General features: G+C 47.1%; 1 protein-coding gene across 1 annotated transcript; it reads right to left on the bottom strand.

The window, feature by feature from the left end:
- Positions 1 to 10,290: 10,290 nt before the first annotated feature.
- LOC100117617 (fork head domain-containing protein crocodile) lies at positions 10,291 to 14,887 on the bottom strand. The gene is made up of 2 exons (XM_008214047.4): positions 13,257 to 14,887; positions 10,291 to 12,412 (listed from the first exon to the last, which is right to left on the bottom strand). Exons 1-2 carry the CDS (start codon positions 14,624 to 14,626, stop codon positions 12,286 to 12,288), a joined length of 1,497 nt encoding a protein of 498 aa, XP_008212269.1. The 5' UTR covers positions 14,627 to 14,887; the 3' UTR covers positions 10,291 to 12,285.
- Between the last annotated feature and the right edge of the window lie 2,552 nt (positions 14,888 to 17,439).

Here is a 17,439-nt window from a genome sequence, read left to right as displayed (position 1 = left end):
CCGTCTATAATCGCGAGGAAAAGTCTTAATTTGCGACCATCCACGCGTCTCTCTCGACTTTGGCTATATCTCTCTGCTCTAAGATTCGCGCCAGCTGGCGATAGACACTTAAACGACGAACCAATGGCTTTTCGAAGGTCCATAATTCGAGGACGTAAAAGTTGGTTGCGCAAAGCTGTCTCGTTTGCGACGATTATTAATAATAATCCTTAACTAAGACTTTAATCATCGAAAAAAATGTTCTCCCCTGTTTGCGCAAGCTCCTGGCATCCGCTCGGCAAATCGAATACTTTCGACTATTCTCTATATTAACAGACCATACGTCCTAGCGTATAATGCCACCAGTGCAAACACGCTCGCGAGCTCCGAGTCCGAAGATCCAACAAAGCGGCAAACGATATATTTGCATCCAAATCATCGGTATTTTTTTCTCGGAATACCGCGCGAGCGCGAGAGAGATATCCACTTGGAAGATACGTGGATCCCACTTGAGAGGTCCAGGGCTGAGAAGACGCTGCCGAGGATGAATGAATGAATGAACGAGTGAATCAATGAAGACGGGCTATACTGGAGAGTCGAAGCGAGTCGAGGAGTGACTCGCTCTTCAGCACGTGTGTAAGAGAAGTATGAAAGAGATATCTTTCTTTTTCGTGCGCGCATAGTCTTGACTCTTTATGCCACTTCGGAGCGTATACGGCGTGCTGTGGCGTTGGATTGTTGTCGAGAGAACGGCTGAGTACCCGATCTCTTATGGGGCTTTCGCAACCGAGCTTTCTGGAGGTCCGGGTTACTCAACGCGTGAGTTCGAGGCGGGCCCTTGTATCTGCGATCGTGCGTGATTGAATAATCGTTAGATTTTCAATAACAAACTAATGATACAATTTTTACACGAATTTCGCACTTTCACAGCGAGAAAATCATGCTCGTAATTTACAGAACGTTATATTTCCTCACTCGTCTGATCCCAGTACCTTGCGCACTGCGCATACAATAATCCAGCGCAGCTCTTTGTCGCGCACATCTTTCACTATTTTTCCGTCTCGATGTTTTTTCTTACTCGTCCGCACTGCATACGAGGCTCTCGTCGAGAGAGAGAGAGAGAGAGAGAGAGAGAGAGAGAGCAGAATTTCGCCTCGTCACTCTGGCCTCTGGCGAGCAGCGGAGCAGAATGGGCGAGATGAGGGCTCGATTTATTTTTATTTTTCCGAGCTGCGCCTTCGCATCAAAAACGTCCGAGTGACTGACTACGAAATCATCGTTTCGATTGGGAGCGTTTTGAAAGGGATACGGCTTCTTGCTCTCACTCTCTTGCTTGGGACAGGTTGAGAGAGAGAGAGAGAGAGAGAGAGAGAGAGAGAGAGAGAGAGCGATACATATGAATTCTCTCTCTCTCTCTCTCTCTCTCTCTCTCTCTCTCTCTCTCTCAGTTGACGAGTGGCCTGCAGAAGCTTCGCATTCTTTTCTTTTGGACGATTCATGGGTAGGAGGTGTTTAAGCGGCGGTTGACGTGAAAATATTGTTACTGCCGCCGAAGGAAGTGAAGCTCGAGTGACTTTCTTTAATGTAAATAGCTCCAGGAGAGTAAGAGCTGTGTCTAAGATTGATATGTTTCTGCTTTATTAATCAGCAGTTTCGATTATGTGGCGGGTATGGACGGCTTATCCTATTGCTGATGCTCGCTCAGCGTGAATGACGTAAATTAGGGGGTTTTTCAGACCCTTGGGATACTAATAGGTGTCTAATGCCGCTGCGAAATGTCTTTATTAACGACTGAGCGTGTGCTCTACACACCTCTTTCCTTTTTATGAAACTGAGAAGAAATCCATTTTATTGTCGAAACTCGCAAAAGTGCACAATAAAAATCCAGAAGGAATAAAATCCCTAAAAATTCAAAAAATTTATGTCGCCGCATGTACCCGATCACTTTCCAGCGCAACACCGCGAGAAAGCTCACGAAGGTTTCCGATCGATCATACGCGCGCGTGATTCCCGGCTTGAGAAAAAAAAACTGGCTGTCGTCGATCGGTCATGTGCTCGGCACGTACGGAAAGACGAGGCGCCAAACGTGTCGAGGAGAAAAAAAGAGAAGTCGTCGTCCTGCGTGACTTTTCACGCCCGAATCCCATAGGCGGGTTCATCTCTCGACGCGGACAGGTTATTCGTTCGGAAGTTAAGGCCAGCCAGACGCGTCGGCGACGAGTCCAATTTACGGAGCTAAATATCCGCGTTGAGATGTGAAGAAAAAATTAATTCCTTGAAAAATTCGTAGAATTATCTCGAAGCATTTTCCACGACTCTGAATCCCATCCATATCGCGTCTCTTGACAAACGGCCGTCTGCGCGTCTTAATTGCTGCGCAAACACCTCTCGGCGGCCTCCAGGAATTACACGCGTCGTTTTTAAAAAAATCTCCGAAAATTTCTCGACTCTCACAAGGTGATATCGTATACACGCACGAAAATCGAGCCATCAAGGCAAAGTTTAAACGGTGCGTAAGACAAACGAGCTACTCGCTATGTCTTGCACATAACGCTTTCACGCTTTCTTTCGACTCGCCGCATCAGCATCTGCTCTCCTTTATCGCTCGCTCCTCCTCCTCCTCTTCCTTTTTCCGGCTTCTATATAGCACGCGCGCATACGCAGCCCCCACGTCGCGTGTGCACTTTCAAGCCTCATTGCTGTCGCTTTGAGTCGCGTGCGCGCGCGCGTCTTCCTTTTTTTCTGGCTTCTCCGAGCCGCTCGCGTCTCGTCTTTCGCCTGATGTCGTGCTGTGAGTTGCGGGAAGGCATAGGTGCGCGCTCGCGCGAGCTTTTCCGGTTCCACTTACAAATTAACGCCGATGAATGGGCAGCTCTTGTTGAAACAAAACTTATTGTTCTATCTCTCGCGGCCTGTCTCTTTTTCACTGGCGGTTGATCCGAGCGTGTTTGTTTTGCTTGCCAAACGCCCCGGAACAATCGGTCTGATATGCGCGCGTGGAAGAATTTTCGGACTGATTGTTGTTGCACGGATTCATGACTATTGCTCTAAGTGGCACTAGGCTGATTATTTGTGGATGCAATAATTAAGGACGGGATGTGTGGACTGTTTTCGACATTAATTAGCGCGGAGGAGGAAACAAGCTATATAGGAAGATCTTGTTTTCTTTATTGGAAACTATAAGAGAAAACTGCAAAGGGTTATTTCGAGCCTCTTAATCGACGCATCGCCAGTCTCGAGATTCATATTTATTGACACTACGTGGTTGCACGTCAAAGGGAAGGAAAACTCGATTGATCTCCGATCGAGGGAGAAGTGCGTACAAGTATGAGCGCGAGTGCGGGCGTTGCGGCTAAGTGCACGCGCGGAGTGTTGTGTCAACATCGAGCACTGCCAGCATCAACAAGATGCAGTTACAAGCATACAGCGTGTATACTGTCTCTGCTATACACTCCGTAATATACTTGTGACTAGATTATGTTGCGAAGTAGTCGCGGTTTAATTGGGACTCGTTTCGGCGTTGCGGGCTTAACTGGTCGAGATTAATTTTTTGCGACAAAATTTTGTCGTGCTAAAAGATTGCCGAGTTTTGGCGGGAATATTATAATTAGTATACAAGAAAGCATGAAGCGCTCACATCATCTCGTTGTTGTGTGCATTCAAAATAAGTGTCTCGAACGATCCATTATTTTCGTGCCTTTAAAAAATTCACTTGAGTTTAACGTCAAATACAAAGAAACGCAGTCGACCCACATTCGTAACGTGTAATATGCAATCATTTATTTTTACCGCCACACCCAACGTATACAATCTCAAGGAAGCGTCCTCCTTCCTGAAAACTATCTCAGCTGATGAGCTCTCTTTCGAAACTGCATCTAACAAAACGCGAAGGTACTCAGTGCCTATTGTTGCTCGCATCGCGCATCAGCACACACACAGCGTGCTGCGAGAGCTAGCTCCGCGCCGCGGAATTCGCTTCTGGCGTCGCACGCACTGAGAATATTTCGTCAATCATCGAGTCGTTAGCAGGGTCTCGTCAGGCGAGTGCCTTGACTTCTCGAAATAATCGCCAGGTCGGCCCGCGGCGAATCTTTCCTTTTTCTGCGCCAGCAAGTGTTTCTCTCGTGATACACGCCTCTCAATCGTTGATGTTTGCGACGCGAGCTTTAGCTTATGTATACTTATGCCGCGAGGGCTTGAAATTTGAAATTTTTGCGCGTGTATTATATATACGTGTGTTCGTCTGATGTGGGTTTTCCTGTTGTGCACTGCTGGAAATGAGGTGACGCTTGTTTTGGTCGGTACTACAACGTTGATGTTATTTTAACTTTGTGCATAGTATGATTTTAATCGTGTGTTGATTTAGGTATCGACGATCGGCGGATATTGCAAAGCGAATTCATGTATAATTTATTGAAATACATCAGCAATGGTTTAAATATTAGGGCGTATTTTTATCGTATAATACGCGCAATAAAAAGTATTAATCCCCTGGTACAAAATTGACCCTATTTCTGGGCAGAATTGCTGGCCAACCCGTGTTAAAATGTGATTTATCTGAAATTACTGGAATTACTCTGAAACGAATTTCCGATGATCTATTTATTTAAAAAAATTTAATTTAATTTTCTATCAGGGTTTAATTAGAAAAAAAGACCTTGACGAACCCGCTGAAAAACTGAAACAACGCTGCCCAGCATACACACTCACCCCAATAAAGATCCATCAACCCTCGCACGTGCATATGCGGTCTTCTCTATTTACGCAGAAATAAGCTCGCCCTTGCCTCATCGCGCGGCAGAATCGTATCAGCGCCCCGATAACGCGCATCGACGGGCAAATCTATCTCACCCCCACTATCTCCCACAACCTAATATATACCTATAACTGCACACTATGACGACTGCAGAGAGCGAGAAGCACGTATAAGAACGAGTATACCTACATAGGTATATCAGTACCAGGCGCAGGTGGTCGGTTACGTCTATACTCTTATACACGCACGGGACGGCGAAGGAGCGCCTGTTTTCAGAGCAAACCCTCGCGAGCTTACACTCAACAAGAAAAATATTAAATCAGCGTCGCGCGCAGCCTCCGCTGCTTAATACGACGTCTCTCTTAGAATTTCGCGACCAATTTATACGCCTCTGCTGAGGATGTAACATGTCGGCCGCGCGGCTTTTCCTCATGTTCGCGCGCGACTCGATGCTCTATAACTTGCGACAAGAATTTATACCTATGTAGGTGCGGTGTGCGGGTACTTATAGTTCGCTGAGGGCGTGGAACATGCTTTACGCCGTAGAGAGAGCTTCGCACAGTGTCAATGCTCTGTTTTCGGTGAAAATTCGGCCGAGTTTCTTTTTCTGCGTATGCGGGGACGAGGAATCGTTGGCCCTGATTTGAGGAGGATGCGAAATCCATTGCAGTGATTGGAGTAATTTGGATTGAGAAAAGCTTCTAGAAATTCAATTTATGAAAATTCGAATAGTTTTTTATTGTAATTAAAACGCTCAATAAATTATCAATACAATCACTCACTTTGATCTCCAAATTACACTAAAATTAAGCCTCCCAGCAACAAAAAAAAACATTCCCCAGAGCTACGCCGTCAAAATAAAGACATGATTAACCATATACACACACATGCCCGAACCAAATCTCGATCGGAATGCGATCGCCTCCCGTTTTTCCAGCTCCTTACTCCCTGATGCACAACACACACACTCACACACACACACGATTTCGTCCCGTCTCGTCCGGTAAGCTCATCCACACACGAATAAAATCAAGCGTATAATACACGAGCGCGGAGCCCGGGAAACAATGGCGAGCATTGTAGTTTCGCATCCCAGCGGCGCTAATGTGGCTGCCGGCGAGCATCGTTTTATTGGAACATAATGGTCGGGGCGCGACACAGCCTCACGTGGTCGCTCGGGCGCGAGGCTTAATACCTTTGGCATTATACGGGGCCCCCGTTCATTCTACTTCTCTTTTACGAGGGTGTAGTGCACGGCGTTGGAAAACTCGCGCGGACTTCTTTGGGACTTTTTTTTTCGGGGTACCGGAGCTGCGATGTGGGAATCTCGGAGAGATGTTTTTGATGTCGCGCAAGGTGAATCGAGCTGCAGGTTTCTGAGCGACTTAGGTTTGTGAGTAGAATTAATTTTTTAACTAATTTATAGTTTTCTTGTATTATTTATAATTTATTTCTCGAACGAAATTACATCAGAAAGAGTTGCCTGAAAAATCTGAAAAAAAACGCAAACATCCAACCCCCATTGCTCTACCCACGCGGAGCAAAGAATCAGAGAGATCAAGCTCTAAAAAGCCCGGAATTTCACGCATCACCTGTGGCCACTGTGAATTTCGTCGAAAAGATCAATTCGCTTTCAGACAGAAAGGAATCATCCCCCAAAGCCCGACGGCTTATCAAAATATCATGCGCTCGGCAAAGACGCTCTCCTGCTTCGCAGCCTCCGACGTTAAATCGAGCGTGCACACGCGTACGCGTGTGCCCGCGAGGCGATTTCTTCGCGGAGAGAGAGATTCTTCGAGCAGGTTCTCGTATATACCTATATAAATGCATTGTGCCGATGAAAGCCGTGCCTCCCGCGGTGTCGCGCACGCCAGCTACTTTTTTCCTTTCTTCAGATGAGGATTTTTTCTTTTTTCTCTCTGCGCGGGGGGATCTGGAGATTCGAAAATGGCATTATTGTGGATAAATGGGGCATCGGAGCTCGTTGAATGGGTCGAGATAATGGAGGGGATTATTTGGATGCTTTTTATTGGTTTGATATTTGATGGAGTTTTATCGACTGTCGAGATCGATGATTACTTTTGTTGTTGAATGGAGAATTTTATAAATGTATATTGTATGAATTACTATACTATTTCGATTGGCCAGCCATACGTTCATCATAAATCATCGCGACGTCTCAAAATTCGAAAAGTCTAACAAACGGAATCCCCTTGCAAATACACACATCTCAATAGCATCTCTGTTCCCCCATCCCGCAGTACAGGCGCGATAAACTCTACACATCCCCGTAGCCTCATCCACAGCAGCAACAGCAGTAGCAGCGATCAATCGTAGGCCAAAATAGTCGCGTCATACACACAACACACACACGCGCATACCACTGTTTAAACGCGCTGTCATTAAAGCCGAACAATTCCAGGAAGCGAATTCTGTGTGCAATAGCGTTTAACGAGGCCAGAGGCGACTATAGGGTTGAACACCCTAAAATTAGCCGCGGCCGCATATGTGAGCGCGAGCGGCGCGGCGAGAGTGCGTGAAAAAATGCTTACATTATCATCCGTAATTTCATAAACAGGCCGCGCCGCAAGCGCTAATGGCTCGTGTGTATGGGTTTGACGCTCTCCTTCCTCGACTTTTTTGTACTTCTCTCTTTTTTTTCGTTATGCTGCGTGGTACGTATATGTATACGTTGCGGGTGGCCCGAAGAGAAGACGACAGGATGAATTATTTCTCAGAGATGGATCGTGCGGGTGTACTTCCTCGATGAGCTCGTATCGCAAGACGCAAGTTTTTTTTCTGGCTTCTTGTGATACGCTGTAAACGTCGTGAGCTTTTTTACTGTGGTGTTACGTAATCGGCGTCTCCTCTCGCCTTCGATATACAATAAAATAAAAAATAACATATTTCTCTCAATAAAAATAACGCAGTTACGCTATACATGCATAATACGCAGGCTTATAATCCAAAATAAAGCAAACAAGCACAGACGTCCTGTACCCGCCGCGAGGACATTATGACATTAAACGCTAAATTGCAGCCCCCGCGCAAATACAAATACACACACGCTATGCGCCACAATTTCCGAATTTAATTGACCCGTCGACGGTAGCGCGAGAAAAGTCCTACGGCCATTTTCCGCGCCGTCGGTTTTCCGGCGCGAATTTCCCAGAGGGGAAATTATTCTCTTCTCGCGCGCACTTTTTACTTTCGTTCATACGTTCGCAGCCGTCGCTGTGTATAGCTTTATTGTTATTCCATGCTGTTTGTTCACGATCCTTTTTTTAACGTCACGTGAGCAGTGTTTGTATATTGTGGGAGATGGTTTTGTTGTTGATTGAATTTTCTTGTCGAAATGGAATTTTTTTCCGACGGCTGTAAGAAAAAAAAATTGCGAATGATCTTTGATTAAGGCTAGGGCATATCGATGGCCTACGATATTGGTTCGGAATTGCGAATGGACTTTGTTATTTCAAGCTTTCTTTTCCAAAGTGTCTTGGGCCATTAACAATATAGGCACGCCATTCTCTGCGGAGAAAATGGTTTTCAACAACTGTATGAAACGGTGAAGGTTGATATATAATTCGACGAAATTGCCCAATAAAATAGGGCAAACACTCCGAACGAGATCATCGAGGACGAAAGCGAGCGAAATAATCTCTAAGCACACATTATGTGACGACGGCTATGCCGAGCGATTTTTAGCTATTTGTCAGGCGTATTAGAAAGGATAACTTTGAGTGTTTGCGCGAGAGAAAAGAGAACACAAAAGCGACGAGGGGGAAATCGTCGGGCAGTTTTGCACCCCAAGCTCCAGGGCTACGGACTAAAACACACGGATCCCCTAGAGATGCGCGTGTGTACACGAGGATGGACTTTTCGACTGTGTGCAAATATTAGAATTTTTGCGGTTTGAAGTGACTTGTTTTCGCAGCCAATTATCGAAATTACGCACGATGGAAAAAATCGATTGTCTTATCATCCAATAAAATCTCGAAGGAATAATGCCTGCTTCAGAGCCAACCATCGGAACTTCAAAATATTTACGCGATCTTAGCCGCAGCCTCCGCAGAATGCACCGAAGGAACCAACGTCATCCGCTAATTACCCTGGTCAGTTCGAGAAAAATAAAACCTGCTCCGAATCGTACACACGATCGGCTCCTCCCGTAAACAGACTCGACCGCACACTTGCGCGATTCCGGAATTTATGATTCAAACATTCCCGCTCTCTCGGATACATTGATTATACTTCCGAAGGTACTTCTACGGATTCTCGCCAGCCCGGCGGCTAACCGCGAGAGATGGAAACAATCTGCAGACATTTTGTTTTCAGCCGTTGCGGAACTGCCTATATGCTGTTGCAGCTCTCTAAGCCCCTATTCGTTTGCGCTGCGTAAACTACATAACGCTACGGACGGCCGCGGCTGCTGTTGCTGCTGCTGTGGAATCGGGAGCGGAAGTCGGTGAACATTTATTTTTGGACACTCGCGCCGCCGCACTACCGTGTGCTACTAGCTGCTGGGTATGTAGGTGTACGTATGCGCGTATCCGACTTTTCCGGGAATTGTCCGTTAAACGCCTTGGAAGCTTTTTCCTTTTTTGTGCTTGCGTGTGGACCGTTTTGGAGTGTGTTAAGGGGTTTGATCTGTTGGGGGAGGTAAGGTGTGGCCCTGCGAGACTTAGTTCATAGGCACGTCGAACCTAATCGAATTCATCCATTGTGATATCTTCAGCAATTTATTGAAATGAGAATAATAAAATAAAAAACAAATATTAAAACTAAGTAATCAGCACAAAATTCGAAAATAAGAATCTACACTCCAAAATCCTGCAATCCGTTTTCACGTAATCGCCTCGAAGCGCGTCATAATCGTCGTCAAAAATTGCATTATTATATACCCCCGTCTCTTGATCGCACACAAAGAAACCGATACCTCTAACGCAGCAGCAACAGCTAGCGGACGTTGAACGAGCATTAGAGCGCGTTAATGAGAAGAATGAAGAACTACTGTGCGCACTATACAGCACACAGTCGCACAGACATAGTCGGGGGGTCGATGGCTTTAAAATCGGAAAAGCCCCGGTTCGTTTGAAATGTAGATCGTCGTCGTCCAGTGTACAACGCGCGCGCCAAGTAGACGAGGAGAAAGAAAAGGAGCATCAGCCGCTGCTCGGGGCGAGATTTGGATTTAACTGCGGTGCATCTGCCAAAACACGTGCTTCGGATAAAGGCGGGGGGCTTTTGCCAGACTCTCGCTCGCTCTCTCTCTCTCTCTCTCTCTCTCTCTCTCTCTCTCTCGTGTCCGTGTGCGGCGAGGCATTGTTCGCGCGCTCGGCGGCGCTCGGCATTATGGCCCCTGGAGTAGCCTCTTATTATACTTGCTCTCTATATAGAGATCTCTCTTTCTCTGTCGTCTATCTCGATTTTGCGGACCGCCTTTATACGGAGTTTGTCAACTCGATATAGCGCGATATTATACGTTGCCTTGGTGTCGTTCGATTGAATTTTAAGGAGCTGGAGTAAGGTGTTCGGACAATGAGAATACGTGCGGATTTTCGATCGATAATATATTTATTTTTGAACATTTTCATCTCCTAATATATGTGTGTTTGTTACGATGACGATATTACAATAATAACGCTCGGATGTGTGTGTTCTCGAGAAATTGCGAATCTCGAGAGCTTACTTCGATCATATAGATTCGCCTATTTTTTCTCTATACTCATAATAATAATATTAATAATAATAATAATATTCTCATATTCATCGCGCTATTTTCGCTATACAGTGTTTTCTCTTCTATTTATATTTATATATTTATATATCTGCAGCTTATTCGCATCTTTATTTATAATACACACAGAGATCTAACTACTTTCGAGCGCTGAGAGAACCGTTTGTATCTTTGACTGTTCGTACGATGACATTCGCTTTCGATTCACATCGTTGCACATCTCGCGTGAAAAAGAAAAAGAAGAATGAGAAGCTGATGATGACGTGCGCGGGACACGACTCAATCGAGGCGAAAGAAAAATTGACACATTTTTCGAATGTGATTCACGTGCGTAAGCCTTCTCGCTATAAATCACTCGCTTTATGCGTGAATAAAACTGCGGCAACAAACAGTTTCGTCACCTTTTTTTACAGTTCAGTTGACGGTCGGAAATTCCGTCGATGATAATAATCGTCAACTATAGGTGCTGATCGCATATCGCCGACCGAAACTACCCCAAACACTCGCACCCTTCGGTATCGCCCAGCCAAAGATCCAGCCTTTCAGGCCCTACGCAGTACACAACGTACTATACATAGATAACGCGATCGCGAGGGCCGCGTTTGATAATCCGATGCGCTTTATTCGCGTATGTATAATATAGCATACATATTATGCATAGCCTAAAAACTTTCTTATCTATTCACACTATGTACTCATATATAATATCGTGTCGTTCGTCGTCGTTCATTATCAGCTACATATCAATAAATATATATCTCAGCTCTTTTTTCATTAATATATAAATGCACGTGGTTCGAGTTATACACATACGACTTTTGATTCTCATTTATTAATTACAGTCCTATAATACACAGTCCGGTGCGTCGATCGCGTTGTGTAACGTATATACGTATATATATTTCAGCCAACGAGTGCGTCTCTCTCTCTCTCTCTCTCTCTCTCTCTCTCTCTCTCTCTCTCTTACTTTTCATGTATATAGCATACGTACACAGTGACGCGTTGAGCGAAGCTTCATTCAGTGCGTTCGATCGACGGTGAAAATCGTTGAGAGATAAGCCGATTTCGCAAATGAAACGAGCCTCGCTCAAAGTTACACGCGCGCGTAGAAGGAAAGAGGGAAAAACAGAGGAGCAGCGACCCCTAACAGTCCCGGATCGTTATCACAAAATCGGAGACAACCTACACACACACACACACAGCGAGCGAATAACAACGCAACAAACGAAGAAAGAGAGAGAAGTGTAGAGGAAATGCAGTGCGCGATGCGTATGTGACTTTAGTTCGTCCTCGGTATACGCGACACACGACTCAATAGACGATCGGCAAACAAAGCCCGGCTGTGCCAATTTCGCTGCGTGGTTATTTGCACAGATGGAAAATCGGCCGATCAGGCGCTCGGGTCAAGGGCGTGAAAGCAGTATTATCGGCTTTGTTTTTTTCCGATTTCCTCCGCAGGCAGCAGAGCTTACACGCCGATTTCTTCCGAAGGTGTATGTATTATTTACAGAGTGACGTCGACAGAAAAAACGCGCTTGGTTTCGAAACGCTTGCCGATCTTTTCCACGGCGGAATAATTCGGCGTGGAGAAAAACGTTATATGTACACAAGATCGTCCACACCACGATTATCACTCTTAATAATCTTCTCTCGTTCAGTTCCACTCCTTGGAGAAGTCGTCGCTGGCGGGTATCCACTCCTGCTTGACGTAGACCAGGTTCGGGTTGTAGCCGTTGGCGGAGTTGACGATACTCGCGCTTTGCTGCTGTTGTTGTTCAAGGTCCCGAGTGTGGGACCTTGAATTTCGGTATTCTCAGTACTTGTGCAGCGTTATGGGCAAATTGCCGCTGGTGTTGACTGCGTTGCAGTCCTGGTAGTAGCGGTGGAACAGAGGAGGCGACGGCGCAGCGCCTGCGGAGATCGGCGTCGGTGGACTCGACCTGCAAGCATAAGAAAGATCGGACGTTTTTGTTAGTTGAAATTTGTTTTCCTTCGTATTAGGTACGTTTAAACATTTAAAGAGCCGCAGTGCCTGATACGAGTGTGTTGGTAGGTGCAGTTGTCGGTTGTGGGATATTTGAAGTACGAATTTAACTTCGATATTATCAAAAGAGCCCAGCGTATTAATATGTGCGGTATTCCGTGCTCTATTTATTCTTGCTCCAACCGACGAAATCCAGTTTTCGATTATACGATCAAAAAGTCGCTATTTTAGTCTTCGCTTCGATAACCTTTGTTTGCTTTCGTATCATACTCGTGCAGCTGTCGCTAAGCACGAAAAATGTCAAAAAGGCACAAGAGCCGAGTACTTTAAATAATCCAGCAGGTAAACACGCGCGAAATTCTTGCAAGATTCTCCAAAAAACCGATAAAGAGGCCTACGACCCTGTCCCCTCCAAAAAAGCCCGTCGATCAAGGCAAATATTATCGTTCTCACTCGTCACGGCGCATCTCGAAAATTTGCGAAACCCGCCGACGGCGGCACTGAGAAATCATCGGCCGCGTCTAAAAAAAATACGGGAGCCACATGCGACGCGACGACGTAAAAACGGCTTCGCACATCGTTCGATCGTAACTCGCTGCGTTTGTCGGAAGGATGCGTGCTGATGAGCTAATGCTCGCGGCGGCTATTCGTGTACCAGCGTTCCAGCTAGTGTAATTGGAGGCTTATTTATTGGCCGTTGAAACGCGGGGCTTTAAACGTTAGTTCGCGGGACACTGTTCGTATATTTCATAAGCGCGAAAGAGGAGTCACTTCTTTCGCGAGAAAAAACGAATCCTCACCTGTACAGTTGACAGCTCGGCGACTGCGTCTCCTGGTACATTGCGGCCGTGTCGGGACTGGCGGCCTCCTGGTACCACTGTGCGTGCCCGACGTTGTTGTGGCTCCTCGTCGTGGAATTGTACTCGTTGTGGTCCATGATGTAGCCCGAGGGACAGTAAGCCGGATACATGTTCGACGTCGGCGAGGGATTGGCCCTGGCGATGCTACTCGTGGTCACATGCCCGTAGCCGGTCGAGGCCATCATCGCAGCGACGGCGGCCGTCGTGGCCGTGGTCGTCGTCGTGACCAGGTCTCTGGCGTTGCTCATGGGCTGAGGCTCCGGTCTCGTGGTCATGATGCTGTGCGTGTGCTGCTGCAGCTGGTGGTGCTGGGGCTGGCTGGCCATCATCTGGCTGCTGGTTTCGGGACGGTTGCTGGTCATGAGAGCGTCGACGCTGAAGCTCGTCGGGTCGAGAGCCGCCATGTCCTGAATCGAGGGGTTCTGATGGTGCTGCTGCGGCTGCTGTTGGTGGTGGGAGTTGTTGCTCTGATGGTTGGGCACCAGGGAGCTCTGGATGACGCTTTGGACGTTGTTGTTGCTGGCGCTGCTCTTGCCGCTGTCCTGGATCGGGCTGTGGTGGTTGTGGTACTTGCTCGCGGCGACCATGCAGTGGCTGGCCGAGTTGGGGTCGTTCAGAGGCTCCCTCTTGGGCTTGCAGAGTCCGCTCTGGTCCAGGAGCTTGCTCTTTCCGACAGAGTCGCTGGCGCTCGACTGGAGCGCGATGTTCAACGAGGACTTGGTCTCGTCGAGCCTCTGCTTCGCCGTCGCCGGAAGCAGGCCCTGCCTCTTCAGGGCCTCCTCCTTCTCTTTGAGGGCGTCCTGCTTCTTGAAGCGCCTTCGTCGTCGCAGATAGGAGCCGTTGTCGAACATGTTGTAGCTGTCCGGGTCGAGGGACCAGTAGCTGCCCTTGCCAGGCTTCTTGTCGTCCCTGGGCACCTTGACGAAGCACTCGTTGAGGCTGAGGTTGTGCCTGATGGAGTTCTGCCAGCCCTGCTTGTTCTCGCGATAGTAGGGAAAGCGCTCCATAATGAACTGGTAGATGCCGTTGAGGGTGATCTTCTTGTCCGGCGCGTTCTGAATGGCCATGGTGATAAGGGCGATGTAGGAGTACGGCGGCTTCACCATGTCCTTGCCCGGATGGTGGATGTGCTGCTGGCTGATACCAGTCACGGGGTAGCCGGCGGCCGTCGCATAGCCGCCATACCGATACTGGGCCTCGTAGTAGCTCGGCGCGGCGCCGACGCTCGGGTAGGACGGTGTGCCCATGCCCATGGGCACGGCCGTCGCGTGCCTGTAATAGGCGTTCTGCTCGCTGAACAACGTATGCATCTCGGCTGCTGGAACTCGCTCGTTGATATCCGACTACTCGGAGGCTGCGGGAACGAACACACTGACTGCGGCGGTCACTGATTCCTACCGGCTATTCTCATCGAGGCAGTGTACGTAAGTCCGATCAGCGCTGGCTATACTCGCTCTGTATAATTGAAGCACAAACGCGACGAGGACAACACACAATAACACTAGCTTTTCGTACGCCCCCGACGAGTGCAACACAACACACCCGTGCACACAAGAGCCGAGACTACAACTGCCGGAGCCGTCTCGGCTGTCCGGGAGCAGCGCTCGAAGGAAAAATTTCGGGGGCCACCTTCGTCAGCGCGGTGGGGAGTCACTGGCGAGCAGCAGTTGGTCGACTGGTCGGAGGTCGGGATTAGGATGCGCGAATGGGAGACTGAGCGGCGCCCGATTGGTCGCTTGGGACTCGCGAGGACACACCCCGGCCGAGTGCGTGGGTGAGAAAAAGAGATAGGCTTCCGAGGGGGCGAGGGAGGGAGCGCGACGCCGGATGCTAATGTGCGCGCGGCGTTCTCGCGAGGAGATGGATTTCTACTTTTTTTCCGACTTCGGAGATGATGGGTTAGGCGTGCGAGGTGGTGGGCTGTGGTACACGGCGATAGGGGCAATCTGGATTCGCGTAGGTGAGGTGTAGTTTTATCGATCGCGATGCACATCAGGCGCTGTGATGGTAGGATTTTTCGGGTAAGATTGGCTGTTTTTAATGTGAAAATAAAAATACGGTGGTAAATATGGGCTGACACGCATCGGTGGTTAATAATATTCTCGGTGTGTATATTTCAAAGGTTCTTTTACGTATAGGCTTTTATATTTCATTAAATATCAACTGTGCGTGGAAGGTTTGAAATCACAGGACACTTTGGTAACTGGTGTGGATTTTATCAATTTTTATAGTAACGAAGTGACTATAGAAAGTGGATGTTTGGAGCTAGAAATTTTAACGTAAAATTTTTTTGTAGTACAAGCTTATTTTTTTAAGCAGTAAATTATTTGCGCCTACATAGACAATCCTTTATAAAGGCTTACGTATATTGTTATTAAACAAATAAATAAATGTTAAAATATTTAAATAAATATGCTATATTATGTAGAGCACTGATTATAACTGTACGTCTGTGCAAAAGTGTCATAAATTAATTAGGGTTTCAAAGTCTAAATTAATATAAAAATTTTTCACGATATGAGTATAACGAATAAAATATATTATCATTTTTTACAATTCATATATCAAACATTTTATCGAATAATTGATTAATTAACGCTTATAAATACCCAGTGAATGATGAAAAATCAATATAAATTTTAGTATAGAATATAATCATCATAAATTCTCGCAAGAAACCTCTTCAACAACAATTACAGCCAACAAAAACACACAAAGTGCACTCGCCACAGAATCCGATGAAATATCCCTTGGTATAAAAAGGCGCTTCTCTCCACGCGAACTCGACGAAAAAGAGCGGCACGAAAAAAGGGAGAAAAACTTGGACAACCCTTACAATCGTAGAAGAAGAAGCTCGCCTCTCTCTCGGGTGAAGGAGGCGAGTAAAAGGAAGAAACGGCGGGCTGCACAGAGCTCTTTGAAAGACGGAAAAGGGGGGCAAGAGGGGATTCAATTTGGCGTCTGTTTTTCCAAGGGTCCGACTCCCGCCTTGCGAAAACACTCGAGGACACCTCCATCTTGCTTAAAGTTCTCCGCTGCGCTCGCGCGAACGCGAGGGAAAGCCGGCGAGGGGGGGGGGGCTTCGGGAATTCCTCTCTTCTTCTTATACTCGAGATATACACTGCTTCATGGGAGCCTTTGTTTGGATAGATCGTCCATCTCGGACAAAGTAATCGTCTAATCATCCTCTTGGCGCTCCGACGGGCGGCCAATCTATTTCAAATAGTTTTCTGCCCTCCCGTTTTTGCCTCTAATTTATACCGCTCATACGCACGCATATGGAGCTAATTTTTCGTATGTCTCGCGGTTTTTTGCGGATCGAATGAAAAAAAAAAAAAATTGATAGCCATTTCAGAGATCGGAATCCGCTGCGAGTGTACGTGTACCGTTAAAATATCAACAGTCAATCAAGTGCCTGTTTGTTTTAGCTTCTTCATCCTCCACTGACTCGCGAGACTCGCGCGCGCGCGCACCTGAGACCGAATTATAATCCGATGATTAATCATTCAAAGCCGAGCGCGCAAGCATCAGAGTATTTCTCGCTCGAGCATCGCGCACAATATTATCGTTAAAAGCCACATTTTTTCTTTCACGCGTTATATGCAAAATTCAAAAAAGGGAGCCGTAATTCATCGCTAAAAGCCCGAGCACAGTATAGTTCATCCTTGAGTGCGCAGAAGCGGCGGCGGCTTCTGAAAAACGCTATTCCTTCCGTGAACTCGACTATACTCCGACGTTAACGAGTTTAAACTCTCCCTCGAGTCTCTCGCGGCGATATGAATATTCATAGCTCGCGAGGAGCTTCCGCTCGGCGCCCGGGAGCCGCGAGGATCGATGGATCAGGGTAGAGAGCAGCGCTATACACTGCACTGTGCGCGAGAAGACGCCTAATTTTCATTTAAATGCAACGACGAGCGGGACGACGTCGTTAGGTATGGTGCGCGGGTTTCAATTTGCGTAAAACGGCCCGCGGCTAGGAGACGTCTCTCTGGGAGACGTTTTGCTCGTTTGAAGTTTCAAGAGACGAGTTTAATTGTCCTCCGTGCTAGCTGTTTCTCGATTTTATATGCCGGTTGAGGTGTATACAGTTCTTCTTATAGAGGGCGAGGCGGTTGGCTGTTGT

Source organism: Nasonia vitripennis, chromosome 1 (genome assembly GCF_009193385.2).
Source record: "Nasonia vitripennis strain AsymCx chromosome 1, Nvit_psr_1.1, whole genome shotgun sequence".
Lineage (NCBI taxonomy): Eukaryota > Metazoa > Arthropoda > Insecta > Hymenoptera > Pteromalidae > Nasonia > Nasonia vitripennis.
The sequence above is the reverse complement of the archived record's forward strand: the minus strand, read 5'-3'. Positions and strand labels throughout refer to the sequence as shown.